We start from the raw sequence: 14,512 nt of genomic DNA, 5'->3' as shown, positions 1-14,512 counted from the left end.
GCGAGAAATATGTAAACGAATTAAGGTCGGAGAAATGATGCCGAAGCCTACGACGGAAGGGAGGGGAGGGGAGGTAAGGCGAGGCGAGTAAGGATAACTTATATGAATTTCGCGGAATGTTTTCTTACAGCTCAGTGCCCTTGTGTGTGTTTTCATTACCTCTGCAATACGTGTTCCCTCCACTCCATGTTCCATTGGCTTGGCACCTTCTGAAATCAGATCCTTCGAGCACAAAGCCCTCGTCGCAAGAAAAATCAACTCCATTCGGGAAGGTAGTGGCAGATCCCTGCAACGTTCCATTTTGCGGAACAGCTAATTCACCGCAGTTAATAGCTAAGGACAAGAAAGTTAACAGTTATCCTACACCTTACCAACTAGCTCCACATGTTTCATTAGCAAGATTTTCCTCTAGTATTTTTCACTTCCATAAAACGCATCCCTGAGTATTTAGTGTCGCCATTACCACAAGACAATTCCAGTAAAAAAGATTAAAAAAAGGTGCAGATCTTTGGGATAAAAGTTGACCACTATCAAAGCAATTTTTACCGCAGAATATTTGACAATTTATTACACTTAAAGTACCTCTATTGTTTTACAATTTTGCGCTACAAGTACCACAGTGAAATGAAACAATCACGGTTGCCGCGTTTTGTGAATCTAAGGCAGAAGTTGTCCAAAAATTACGAACTTTGTTTGTCCGTTCCAACTAATTTCCTTTTTCTTGCGTGGGATCAGGGTAGGCAATCTCGATCAGAACACAGGATTTGCTTCATATTGCCCACGGGCACTGCCAGCGATATAATAATGGTTGTTATTAGAGACGACTGATCCGAACTTAGAACGACAGACTTGACAAGAATTGGTGAAGACGTTCTTTAACTATCCAACTCACCTTCACAGAGAGTCTCAGTTCCACTCCAAGATCCATTTGCCATGCAAACTCTTATAGAAGATCCTTGGAGGACAAATCCCTCATCGCAATTGAAGTACACCTTATTGGGATAAGTAGTAAGTTCGCCATACGTAGAACCATTCGTTGGCATCGCTAGGGAACCGCATTCAACAGCTGGAAAAATTAAAATGAAAAATTGTGAACTGTGTACTGTTACCTTTAAAAGAAGAAACATTTGGTAACAAAAAAATTGATTTCTAGTTAAGAGAGAGATTTCTGAAAAAGAAGGACAACTCATGTTTGTGGTTTAGTTGCATTTCAATACCTTTCTTACGACAATCCCTCTCGAGAAGCTGTTTGAAATTCGAACAAGTCTCTAAATATCTTTCATACAAAATTAGCAACTGAATGAGCGAACAAAGCGTGACACTGCGTCAAAAGTCCAAAGTTAAGTGAATCTATTGGAGGCTGAAAACGAACTAACCTATGTGAGTGCAAAGTCGGTTTTACTTTTAATTCCCGTATTCCTTAGTTACCTTTCTACAGATACTAACAAGGTTTCTGTTCTTACCGAAAATTCTGCGAGTCACGTTTTATTCATTTTATTTACCTCTACAAGTTGTTTCGTTACCACTCCATTTGCCGTTTGCCTGACATTTTCTTGTTTGTGTCCCAATCATTATGAAGCCGACATCGCAGTAGAATGATATGACATTTGGGAAGGTAGTGTCGCTTCCAAAGGAAGATCCATTTAACGGCAATGCAAGTGGACCGCAGTCTTTGGCTAAAATTAGACGGTAATAACCCATTTTAAACATAGGCATAACTTTGGGCCCAATATTCAGTAACACTTTTAGAACATACTGATATTGGAGAAAAAGGACTTGAATTTTAAATCATCATCTGTTCTGCTAATTTTACAAGAGGGTGCCTGATCGCTTCGTGGGTCACTGTCTTTGGTTCCAATCACGAACTCGAACATTTTAAGCAAAATGGCTTTTGCTTGAGGTATATCTTCTTAGTCTCTTTGACAAAACTATTGAATAAGATATCTGCTAACGAAAAGACAAGAATGATAACTGTTACATTTTGTCCCGCTAATCTGGAAGATAGACCTGTGAGGTATTCTTAACAGTTTGCATTCTTTTGGTCAAATTTGGATACCTTAGGTTTTTGGCCGGATTCAACAAAGTAAATCTGACATCCTGCTAAGCAAAAAATTCTCCAGATTTCATCAATATCATGCAATTTTTTTAAGTTCAATAACAGTCAATGCAAGGTTCAAATTCTTATCAACTCCCAATCTCCACGATCAGGACAAGCCATTTTTACCTTGACACAAAGCCTGCTGACCACTCCATATTCCAGTGGAAAGACAGTATCTTACAGAAGATCCCAAAAGTATGAAGCCTTCGTTACAAGAAAATCTTATGGAATGAGGATACGTTGTTTCCTCTCCGAATTTACTCCCATTCTGTGGCGTTTTGATGTGACCACAGTCCAGCGCTTAAAGGTAAGGCAATTGATGGTGGAGGAAGACGCCAGAAAAAGTCGACCTCGTAGCACCCCCTCTTCAGATTATAATGACATTAGATCATAATGGCCTGATACCCAGAGATCATCGCCATGTTAGTCGTTGTCACAAGTGTTGCGGGGTTAGTTTGTGACTTGCGATCAGGGACGGTGAAATGCTTTTGGAAGTACCAAAATATGTGTGTTCAGGAACTTTTCAGCAATATATCCGGAACTACTCAATAAATTATGTGACCTTTGAGGAACAGAAAATATCTAAGGCAAATGTTTGAGTGTGTTTTCGCGCCAAATGGAGGCTATTCTGTTTATTATCCTTCCAATATTTTACAACGCGCGGGAATATTACGATCACATAATGCATTTCGACCAAATCGAGCGCGATCAAAAATACTTCATGGATTATTATTTCGGTTGTTTACCATGGCAATGGTTGCTAAGGAAACCAAAAAAAGGAGAGTTTGAGAAATATATTAGAATATTCCGGAAAAAATAAATGACAGATGCTGTTCACTCGGAGAATACAGTAACACTGACCTTGCCTTATATACAAAGGCAAAAGAAATTCAGTTATGATTTGTTTGTGCGTTAAACTTCCAAGCTGCAATAGCTAAGAAATTTCAAGAGATTGGTAGAGAAGAAGGTTCAAATATGGAAGTTTTGCTGAGGTTGCAGCGGAAAGCATTCTGTGCTCAGACCTCATGAGGGAGAAACAAGCTTTGATGTATTCAACAAAAACATCCGCACTTAAAAGAAACAAATGTCATCACATCAATTCAAGTTTGTTGGGGGGCAGCCACATAAACACGGTGTTGCTTCTTCTAAAGTTATTCAGACCAGAGCGTGCAAGGCTCCAGGAGATTCATCTCGAAGGCGACAGCTTCGATTGATTGGGGAGTCAGTGATTAGAGTGAGGAATCAATGAGCTCTTATAAGAGCCTCAGATCGAAAAAAGGGTCGGTCGATCAGGGGTGAATGCGCTCTGATAAGAGCTACCGATCGCAAGACGTTTGTTAATCGATCGGGGTGTCTAAGAGCTCTAATAAGAGCTATTGGTCGCAAGACATTTGTTGGTCGAACGGGGAGTCAACGAGCTCTGATAAGAGCTACGACCGCAAGACATTTGTGGGTCGATCAGGTAATCAAAGAGCTCTAATAAGAGCTACCGATCGCAAGACATTTCTTACCGATCGGGGAGTCAATGAGATTTGTTATCGATCGGGAAGTCAATGAGCTCTAATAAGAGCTCCCGATCACATGACATTTGTAGGTTGATAAGGGAGTCAAGGAGCTCTAATAAGAGCTGACGATCGCAAAACACTGGTCGGTCGATCGGGGTAGTCAATGAGCTCTGATAAGAGCCCCCGATCACAAGAAATTTGTTGGTCGATCGGGAAGTCAATAAGCTCTAATAAGAGCACCCGATCGCATTACATTTGTAGACCGATCGGGGAGTCAAGAAGCTCTGAAAAGAGCTACCGATCGCAAGATATTTATTATCGATCGGGGAGTTACTGAGTTCTGATAAGACCTCCCGATCGCATGACAATTTTTTGGTCGATAGGGACACAAGGAGCTCTGATAAGAGCTACCGATCGCAAGATATTTGTGCATCGATCGGGGAGTCAAGGAGCTCTGATAAGAGCTACCGATCGCAAGACATTCGTTACCGATCGGGATGCCAATGAGATCTGTTATTGATCAAGAAGTCAATAAACTCTGATAAGAGCTACCGATCACAAGCATTTGTTGGTCGATCGTGAAGTCAATGAGCTCTAATAAGAGCTCCCGATCGCAAGACATTTGTTGGTCGCTCGGGGAGTCAAGGAGCTCTGAAAAGAGCTACCGATCGCAAGATATTTGTGATCGATCGGGGAGACAATGAGCTCTAATAAGAGCTACCGAACACACGACATTTTTTGCTCCATCGGGGAGTCACTGAGTTCTGATAAGACCTCCCGATCGCACATTTGTTGATCGATCGGGAGTCAAAAAGCTCTGATAAGTGCTACCAAACACATGAAATTTCTTGGTCCATTGTAGAATCAATGGGCGCTGATAGGAGCTACCGATCGCAAGGCATTTATTGGTCGATCGGGAAGTCGATGGGTTCTGATAAGAGCTCACGATTGCATGACATTTGTTGGTCGACCAGGAAGTCAATGCGCTCTGATATGAGCTACCGATCGCAAGACATTTGCTGGTCGATCGAGGAGTCAATGACCTCTGATAAGACCTACCGATCAAAAGACATTTGTTGGTTGATCGGGAAGTCAATGAGCTCAGATAAGAGCTACTGATCGCAAGAGATTTGTCGGTCGATCGGGGAGTCAAAGAGCTCTAATAAGAGCTACCGATCACAAGACATTTGTTGGTCGATCGGGGAGTCAATGAGCTCTGATAAGAGCTACCAATCGCGAGAGATTTGTTGGTCGATTGGGAAGTCAATGGGCTCTGATAAGAGCTACCGATCGCAAGACATTTGTTGGTCGATCGTGGAGTAAATGGGCTCTGATAAGAGCTACTGATCAAAAGACATTTGTTATCGATCGGGGAGTCAATGAGCTCTGATAAGAAATCTCGATTGTAAGACATTTGTTGGTTGATCGGGGATTTAATGGCTCTGATAAGAGCTACCGACCAAAACACATTTGTTGTCGATCGGGGAGTCAATGAGCTCTGATAAGAGCTCCCGATCGCATGACATTTGTTGGTCGATGAAGGAGCCAATGAGCTCTAATAAGAGCTACTGATCAAAAGACATTTGTTATCGATCGGGGAGTCAATGAGCTCTGATAAGAAATCTCGATTGTAAGACATTTGTTGGTTGATCGGGGATTTAATGGCTCTGATAAGAGCTACCGACCAAAACACATTTGTTGTCGATCGGGGAGTCAATGAGCTCTGATAAGAGCTCCCGATCGCATGACATTTGTTGGTCGATGAAGGAGCCAATGAGCTCTAATAAGAGCTACTGATCAAAAGACATTTGTTATCGATCGGGGAGTCAATGAGCTCTGATAAGAAATCTCGATTGTAAGACATTTGTTGGTTGATCGGGGATTTAATGGCTCTGATAAGAGCTACCGACCAAAACACATTTGTTGTCGATCGGGGAGTCAATGAGCTCTGATAAGAGCTTCCGATCGCAAGAGATTTGTTGGTAGATCGGGGAGTCAAAGAGCTCTAATAAGAGCTATCGATCGCAAGACTTTTGTTGGTCGATCGGGGAGTCAGTGAGCTCTGATAAGACCTACCGATCGCTAGACATTTGTTATCGATATGGGGGTCAATGAGCATTTGACTATCTTTGCAGGTTACGTAAATGTAGGAGATTGGATACTGGTTGGCTAATGCAACTTCTACATCATAACCAACCTCAACTCATTCTCAATTGTCTTTATTTGACATATTTCTCACACGGACTGTATTTTTCAAGCCAACAACAGCTGCCGTTCATTCTCGTCAGTATAAATAAATATAATTAGCAAAAAAACATCAAAAACTGACCCAAAACGATTATGATCGTTCTTTTTTATCACAGAACGATAAGAAATGATAATTTAAATGTCGTTTTAACTATATTTCACAAAAAATGTTTATCTTGGTTTCCTTAACAACCATTGCTGTGGTAACCGTTTAACCAATTGCAATTATTCCACATTAAGTAACTTCAAAAGTTACTCCCCTCCCTATCAAAAGATTATAATATTTGCTTGAGTATTTCTGGATATATTGGTAAAAAAGCGCTCCTGAACCTATACATATTAGCAATTCCAAAACCACTCCACTTTAATATCAATGTGTAGCAAGTCACTGACCCACATTTGTGACTATGACTGACATATCAATGATCTATGGGTATCAACCAATCATAATCTTAAGTTGAATCTTTTGTGTAGAAAAAATTTAAAAATTTAAATTTAATTTAATTTAAAAAATTTAATTCAAATTTAGTTGAGGTGCTACGTAGTGCCTAAAAAGGCACTACGTAGCACCTCAACTAAATTTGTTGATAAGTATTCATTTGATATACTATAAGATGTCACAACCTGGCAATACAATGTGAGGTGATCATGGGTTTACTCTCTTAAGGCGAATTTCAATACTTTTCTTGGGGTTTCATGACCAATAAAGTGAAGCAAGACGGTTTAAGACTGATATGAGTGGAAAGGATTCAAATGGATTGGATTGGATTGCACTAGACGGGAATGGGTTGGGTTGGATTGGATTGGGGCACACTGAATAATATTTAGTCAGATTTAGTTTAATGGGTATAGAGAAGGGTGGATTGGGGCATAATGGACTGGACTGAAGAAGACTGGAGTGTATTTGAGTGCAGTGAAAGGGGATTGAAGTACACTGGCCTATAAAAGGTAAATTTTAGAGGACTGAAGAGGATAAAAGGACTCGGAGTGGATTGGTCCCTAATTGAGCAGATTGGGTTTGATTAGCTAAGACTAGAATAAATAAGAGGGGAATGAAGTGGATAGTAAATACTAGAAAAGGATTTAACAAAAAATTGAGCAGATTAAGCTAGACTGGTGTGGACTGAGGTGAAATGGGATGGGTAGGCCAGGGCAGATTTTACATGGATTTGTAAGGATTAAGGTAGATTGGGATGATTTGGGTTGAATTGGAATGACTCAGGGAGACAGGGGTGGGATTTGGATCAGTTTGGGAGAACTGGGATGTTCTGGACTAGATTGGATGAATTTGATTCAAGTTGGATGGAATAGCATTGGCTGGTGTGAATTGTAGAAAATGGGGTTCTCTGTGGTGAACTTAAGTTAAAGATGTAATAATTTTTATTAGAGTGTATCATGGAAAAATTACTACCTTGGCAGGAAGTTTGCTTTCCACTCCAAATTCCAGTGGACTGACATCTCCTTATCCTTGAGCCAACCAAGTTGAATCCAGCATCACAGTTAAATATTATTTCATTAGGATAAACCGTCCTTTGCCCAATGGCAGTTCCATTCAATAGGAAAGGAAGTGGACCACAGTCCCTGGCTTTGATGTTTGCAACAAATGAGGAAAAAAAGGCAAATATGATATCTTTTATTGAATTTTGTATAATTGTGGCCATAACCAAATATGATTTGACCAAAAAAAGCAAGTCGTTAGAAAGTTTGGATATCCATTTAATAATTGTTAAGGTTTAATGAGCCATCTAAAATTCTTTAGATGTGTTTCAGATGTTATGTCAGCCAGGTCATGCTAAAAAAAAAACTAGAAGGTAATAGATCAGAGAAAACCTTCACCAAGAGAAGCAATTGTAAAGCTAAGAAATATATGCCTAGAATAAGGTTTCTCTTGGTGCAGATTGTAAAAATAATACATGTGAGGCCCCTGCTTGTCAAATTAGATCTCATTGCTCATGTCCTGTTGACAAAAAAAATGTCCCCTGTATTCATATTGCTGCCAATTGCTGCCAATTGTGTTACCTCACATGTTAACTATCACAGTAAATGTACCTTCACACGAGGCTGGCATTCCACTCCAAACACCTTCTGAGGTGCAACGTCTGAGGTTTGATCCTTTCAGCAGAAACCCCTTGTCACAACTGAACAGCACTATGTGAGGATAAGTTGTTCTGTCTCCAAAAAAAAGGGATCCATTGGTTGGTGATTCAATTGGTCCACAATCTTTAGCTAACCCAAAAATAAAAGAAACATGATATTTAATTAAAATAAAAAAAAGGCATGTTGGGCATGGGTGTAGGCACACACAGTTTTGTACAACAAATGCAATTTATGGTATGTTAATAACAAATGGTTAGAGTAAAGTTATATGTAAAATGTCCATGCAGTTAGCTTAATGAATGAACTTTCTCACCTTGACAAAAGGTTTTATTACCACTCCACAATGCATTTGCTTGACAATATCTTACTACAGATCCTTTCAGTTCAAACCCATCATCACAAGCAAAGGTCAAGGAGTTTGGAAAAGTTGTCAGGGTCAGTCCAACTAAGGATCCATTTGTGGGAATCTCAAGCGAGCCACAGTCTTTAGCTGCACAAAAAATGATGTACAAGCAAGATTCAAGATACCATTTTTAGGTCAAATGATGATGAAATTCCCACGAATAGAAAACAACCACTTTCTTTGCAAATTTCATTTCCTTACCTTCACAATATGCTTCAACTCCACTCCACACACCATCCGACATGCATTCCCGTTCAGATGAACCTCTTAAATGAAAGCCACTGTTACAGGTAACTGTGACCCTGCTTGGGTAAGTGGTTTTTGTACCATGTTTGGTGCCATTTATGGGTGTGCGTATTGGTCCACAGTCTTTGGCTAAGAAGGAAAGGATGCATGCAGTTCAGTTACCAAATTTTGACTCCAAAATAGATCCTAATTCAGTGGAATATAGAAAAGGTCAAGATGAAATTCAACAATCCTTGGTATAACAAATGTCAAACCTCAAGTATCATCTCACCTTCACACAAAGTTTCAGCACCACTCCAAACTCCATCTGATGTACACTGTCTCTCATTTGAGCCAATCAAATTAAACCCATTGTCGCAAGTGAACAAAATTTTGTTCAGATAAGTGGTCTGACTTCCATGTTTAGTTCCATTCCTTGGTGCTTGAATGGGCCCACAGTCTTTAGCTATACAAAAATAAATTCAAATTATATAAGATACAATTGCTCTCAATATGGTAGAAAAGCTATAACAGTAATCAAAACTCAACCTGCATTACACCCACACCAAAGAGACTGTCCCTTTCACAAGATCTGATTACTGAGCAATGATAGCTAATTGTCAACTTAGAGAGAAAATAATGAAGAAGAAAGAATTTGGGTCATAGATAGACATCTACGAGAATCATTTGACATTTTGTCTTCATTTTGGGGGAAAAAGAATAAGAAACATGAAAAATGGACCTAGAAACTGATTGGAGAGTTCAAACAAGCTCTGTGGGTAAATAATCAGGAGAAATTTACTTGACTTCAGTAGTAGACTGTATAGGACCCATGACCTTCTTAAGTTGCCATTAATGACCTTAGTCTTACACATAGCAAAATGTATACAGCAAAACTTTCTGTTACCTTGGCAAAGTGTTTGCATACCACTCCAAGATCCATTTGCCAAACAGGTCCTTACTGTCGATCCCAACAAGATGAACCCTTCATCACAGCTAAATTTGATAAAATTAGGATATGTTGTTTCCTGTCCAAGCTTGCTGCCATTTTTTGGAACAATTAAGGAACCACAGTCAACCGCTGCAAGAAAATAGAGAATGTATATTTAACACCTTGGTAACACACCAGTAATGGTAATCTGGTTTCATGCCTGTCAGTGGATGTCTAAGGAAAAGTGTAATTATGCTGCCCACATGCATATGCTACTTACAAAGCATGATTTAGCTATTTGAGCTATATCCAAATTGGTCATACTTGGCAGATAAATTCACGTGTTTGCACATTTAAATTTCCCGCGAAATGAAGTCAAGGAAATAGCAGCTACATAAATTTCTGGCTACTTGTCCCTGATCAATAACTTCACTTGATAGATTTTAAGTGTGGAAAGAAAATCTGAGGACTTTGAAAGAGTAACATATCTTACAGTAGTTGATACAGTTGGCCAAAACAAGGAGAAGACACCTCTTACAATATTTTACAGCTTAAAGAAAATCAGCAAAGGAAAGCGCAAAAGAAGTACCACACCCGGTACTTGCCGACCTCCAAATAAGTATCGATGTTGCGTAATTATTTGGTGGTTGAGCAGACGATTTACCGACATAGTGTCCAACGAACGAATAGTCCTTGATATCTCAAAGCTTCTCCTAATTGCTTTAAGGTGCCTACCTCGTGTCTATATTAACGCCTACGTTCAATTTGCTTGATTTTATTCCGTTGTGCCAACTTCGCTAAAATCTTTCAATGTTCAAATTTTATACACAATGAACATGAGCCCGGATGCCCCGACCAGATGTCTGCAAAATCGCCGATGGAGAAGAGGAAACTTCACCCCTTCTTTATCCCGACAAAATAACTCATTTTCTTGTTATTTCTGTTGAAAAAAGGTATCTCAAGCCACTGCTTTGGCTGACAGGTTTCCAACAGTCAGGCTTGTTATTGGGGAATATCGCTGGTTGGGTGAATTGCGGGCAAAGTTACTGCTAAAAGCGTCGCGTGTTTGTGTCGCGTTGAGTCACGCGATAGGTCTTGAAGAATGCGAGATTATTTCATCATTCACACGGCAATCCCGGACTCTAGTTTCAACACTATTTATTTCTTTGTTGTTGAGCCATGTCACAGGAAATACGTTCATAAGTTCTTTAACAAAGTGCGATTTTTGCCATGTCTTATTTCTAAGCGCTACCGCTTTCAAGTCGCACACTTGAAGCTTCAAAACTTTCGCACAAAATAATCGCGAGTACACGATTTCTCTTATTTCTGATGGCGCAATTTTCAATTGAGCGTTGGAAGTAGTTCGGGTTTGATTTGATTTTTGCTTATTCCTTTATGTGATTGGTTTAGAAAACTTGCGCCACTAACTCGACCGATCACATTCAAAGCTAAAATCAATCGCAACTTTGTCACACGCGTTTTCCCGCGCTTCTTGCCTTTTTTTTAATTCGAGGTCTCATTGGCTCCTGGTGATATTTACCCTTGCTATGATTGGCTGTTATAATTGTTTTCGTTTTGGTTCTAAGACACTCAGTCGAAAAGCCCTCTAATTGGTTTGTTGGAAACGCAATACTCTGGAATAGGAAATGAGGCAATCAGGAATCATGTTTTTGCCTTACCTCTACAGAAAGTCTTGACTCCACTCCATTGCTTATCAGCCTGACAAGTTCTCTTTGAGGATCCCAACATATAAAATCCCTTGTTGCAAAAGAAACTGACTTCATTTAAGAAAGTTGTTTTATTGCCGACCTTAGTACCATTGTTCGGTCTCTGAAGGAGCCCACAGTCAACCGCTAGAAGACAGTTGAAAAAAATGGATTTGGATTTGAGACATACACTAGATTCACGGAGACATTAAATAATTTGTTACCAGTTCTTATTAAAGACAAGAATAGCCGCTTTAAAGACGCTTCCCGGAACTGAAATTCGGCTTATCTAGTATTTGCATTATAGATTGGCTAATTTGTTTCATGTCTTCATGCCTTTTTTTGTACCTAATAGGAAACTGTCGCTAAGTACAACACATCCAACTGGTTTCTTGAAATAAAGATTAAGAAAAAAGACCTAACTGAGGGAAATCCTTTTACGCGGAGAAAAAAGTCCGATAAGGTTGACCAAATATACATCTGCTGTGCTTCACTTGGAGGAGCGAGTTATGGAAAAAGAGGAACGAAAAAAATACAGTGTATCTTACGTTTACAGGTAGTTTTACTTCCACTCCATGTCCCATTAGCTTGGCATCTTCTCACAACAGACCCATAGATTTCGTATCCGATAATGCAAGTAAACGTTATTGAGTGAGGGTATCTAGTAGATACTCCTGAGACGGACCCATGGTCTGGCAGTGTTGGCTTGCCGCAGTTGATGGCTTCAAAATGAGAGAACAAGCTTCAAAAGCAAAAGAACTCCACTCCAAGACAGTGCCAGTTAACAACGAATAACTGACGTCGTAAATGCACGAATGTAGTAGCGTCAGAGGAAAGCTTTGGCCTCCAAAATAAAGCTGTCCAGCTGGCGAAATTTACAACCAGGACTGGCCTCGTTAAAGCGAAACATTAAATGCTGTTTTTTACGTTTTATTGTTTTCAAGGAATGAGCAATGATTCTTATTAAGTTAGTTAGTTTTAAATAAAACATGGTTGAATCGTTTAATTTTAAGTTTAAGACAAGTTACACAACGTTACTTGCTGCAAATGCAATAGCTGCGGTGCGCATTCAAAATGCATTCATATGCTGAAGAAAATTTAGAACGAAAGGCGGAGCAATCAGTGACTTCAAAAAGAGACAGTAGAAATACCGTTGAACCGAGTGCGTATAAAAGAAACAACGGATAAATAATTTAACAGCCCAACGAAAGTTTGGAAACGTAGATAGTGACGAGCGGACGGACTGACGGACGGACGGACAGACGGACAGACGGACAAACAAAGGGAAGTTCTGACGGACGGACGGACAAAAATAATAGCATAAAAGACAACAATTTCACAATTACATATTTTTTTATAAATAACAAAATTTAATTGTCATTTAAAGCTGTTTGCAAAAGTATAGAAACTGATTATACTCATCGCTTTTATCACCTTCACAGACTGTAGTGTCTCCGCTCCAATTTCTGTCTGCTTTACATTTCCTACGGTGTGATCCACGTAAAATAAAACCTTTGTCACAGCTGATTTCCACTTCGTTCGGGAAGGTTGTCTCTTTCCCTATCACTGAGCCGTTCGCGGGATGAGGAAGCTTCCCACAGTCCACGGCTTGGATGAAAGTACAATTGATAAACAGCAATTAAAGTTGGTCGAAGAACAAAGACGATACATCCATTTGTCAATGGACGAGTTTGAAACTGGGTTAAAACCCCGAGTTAGAAGGACTGGAGGTTAACATTTTCATATTCTTTTTAGTTCTCTGCTTCAACAGATTGCGTTAAATCAACTGAGAAGGAATTACAAATATTTCATGGTAAGTCAGTGAAATAAACCCCAAAAAACTCGAAACTTAGAAAGTTCCCATATCAGTGGGTTTTTACATAATAGAATGGTCGAGATGTTTTAATTAAATTGCTTACACACATGATCACATTTCAAACCCACAGCGCTCTAGCCTTAAAAGACACGTAACGATAGTCCAATGACTGTCACGCTGAACTCGGGTTTCCATCATCAAAAATAGGTAGTTAGAAAAAAAGCCGCTACGGGTTCTCCAATACACCTTGGCATAATTGCCTGGATAAAACAAACTGAGTACATAGGAGATTCAGCGGAGGAGCCAACCTTTCCTTCTGCGGTAAATGGACAAAATAGGTCAATCTGGCCCAGAATCCCACCCTATGTGTTGGTAAATAAACTCTTGGTTCTTCATGATTAAAAGCCTGAGATTCCATTCGCTTGATCTGATACTCGTGTTCTAAAAAGACCTTTTAAAGGCCATAAGGGGCCTACTAAATTGCTTTTTTTTTTCTTCATTAATATCGTTGAGGGAGATTACCTTTACAAACTGTCTTTACGCCATTCCAGCTCTTGTCAGCCATGCACATCCTTACAGAGGACCCAACCAGATCGAATCCAGTGTCGCAACGGAATCTTATCTTGTTAGGAAATTTCGTTTCGGTGCCAATGGAAGAACCATTCGTAGGGACGGATAAAGCACCACAGTCAACCGCTAAAGATTCGAAAGTTAAAGTTCAAAGATTTCTCTATTTAATTTAATTGATCAGACCTCAAGAATTTATCACAGAGAAGTTTGGCTTCACGACAGACAGCCATTTAGTGAGAGGCACTAGCAAAGTAACTTCATTGATAAAAGTTTGTTGGGACACACAATCATTGAACTCACTTAAATCTCCCACCGCAATATGAAATAACTTGATATTGTCGAGACAAACCCAATCAGACATAAAGCGCTCGAGCTCATAAAGACAGGACTTGCGCTCAATCCGGGACAAGACATATTTTACATTACACTTCCGTACCTGAAATTTTTGCACGATTTAAAGAGTAGGTGCATTTGATATTGTTAAGGGGTCAATTCGTTCTCAGTGAAATGGATAATTTTTCTTTTAATAGAAAAGGACAAATATCTGCTCAAACAAAGTAAAGTTAATCACCTTTACATTCCGTTATATTTCCACTCCACGTTCCGTTCGCTTGACATGTTCGTCTTCGTGGTCCGAGCAGGGTGAATCCTTCATCGCACCTGATCTCCGCATGGTTTGGGTAAGTAGTTTCTTTTACGATTAAAGAGCCGTTCTTGGGAGGATCGAGGCTCCCACAGTCAACAGCTTCACAAGAAACGTGAAATTAATGAGCGAATCTGATGTAATTAACCTCCTTCAGAGCCCTCCCCCTCCTTCCCTCCTACCCCCATCCCACCCTCCCTTCCCTTCCTCTCCCACCCTCCCTTCCCTTCCCTTTCCCCGCTACATCGCAAAATGTGATAAACGAATGCTC

The 14,512-nt window shown here is 39.9% G+C and overlaps 1 protein-coding gene across 4 annotated transcripts in view; it reads right to left on the bottom strand.

Moving 5' to 3' along the window:
- Nucleotides 1-14,512, bottom strand: part of LOC113681193 (CUB and sushi domain-containing protein 1-like) — a 78,127-nt gene that overhangs the window by 39,137 nt on the left and 24,478 nt on the right. For 3 of the 4 annotated variants that reach the window (XM_089205263.1, XM_089205260.1, XM_089205262.1), the window contains 15 exons: nt 14,170-14,343; nt 13,551-13,724; nt 12,647-12,820; nt 11,761-11,934; nt 11,186-11,359; nt 9,483-9,656; nt 8,868-9,041; nt 8,552-8,725; nt 8,261-8,437; nt 7,900-8,076; nt 7,262-7,435; nt 2,225-2,398; nt 1,503-1,676; nt 893-1,066; nt 160-333 (listed from right to left, as the gene is read on the bottom strand). In XM_089205263.1, the coding sequence (XP_089061389.1) occupies nt 160-333; nt 893-1,066; nt 1,503-1,676; nt 2,225-2,398; nt 7,262-7,435; nt 7,900-8,076; nt 8,261-8,437; nt 8,552-8,725; nt 8,868-9,041; nt 9,483-9,656; nt 11,186-11,359; nt 11,761-11,934; nt 12,647-12,820; nt 13,551-13,724; nt 14,170-14,343 (2,616 nt within the window). The remainder of the gene's footprint in view (nt 1-159; nt 334-892; nt 1,067-1,502; nt 1,677-2,224; nt 2,399-7,261; nt 7,436-7,899; nt 8,077-8,260; nt 8,438-8,551; nt 8,726-8,867; nt 9,042-9,482; nt 9,657-11,185; nt 11,360-11,760; nt 11,935-12,646; nt 12,821-13,550; nt 13,725-14,169; nt 14,344-14,512) is intronic. The other variant, XM_089205261.1, reaches the window with a different exon arrangement.

This window comes from Pocillopora damicornis, chromosome 4, assembly GCF_964200805.1.
Source record: "Pocillopora damicornis chromosome 4, jaPocDami1.2, whole genome shotgun sequence".
NCBI lineage: Eukaryota > Metazoa > Cnidaria > Anthozoa > Scleractinia > Pocilloporidae > Pocillopora > Pocillopora damicornis.
The sequence above is the reverse complement of the archived record's forward strand: the minus strand, read 5'-3'. Positions and strand labels throughout refer to the sequence as shown.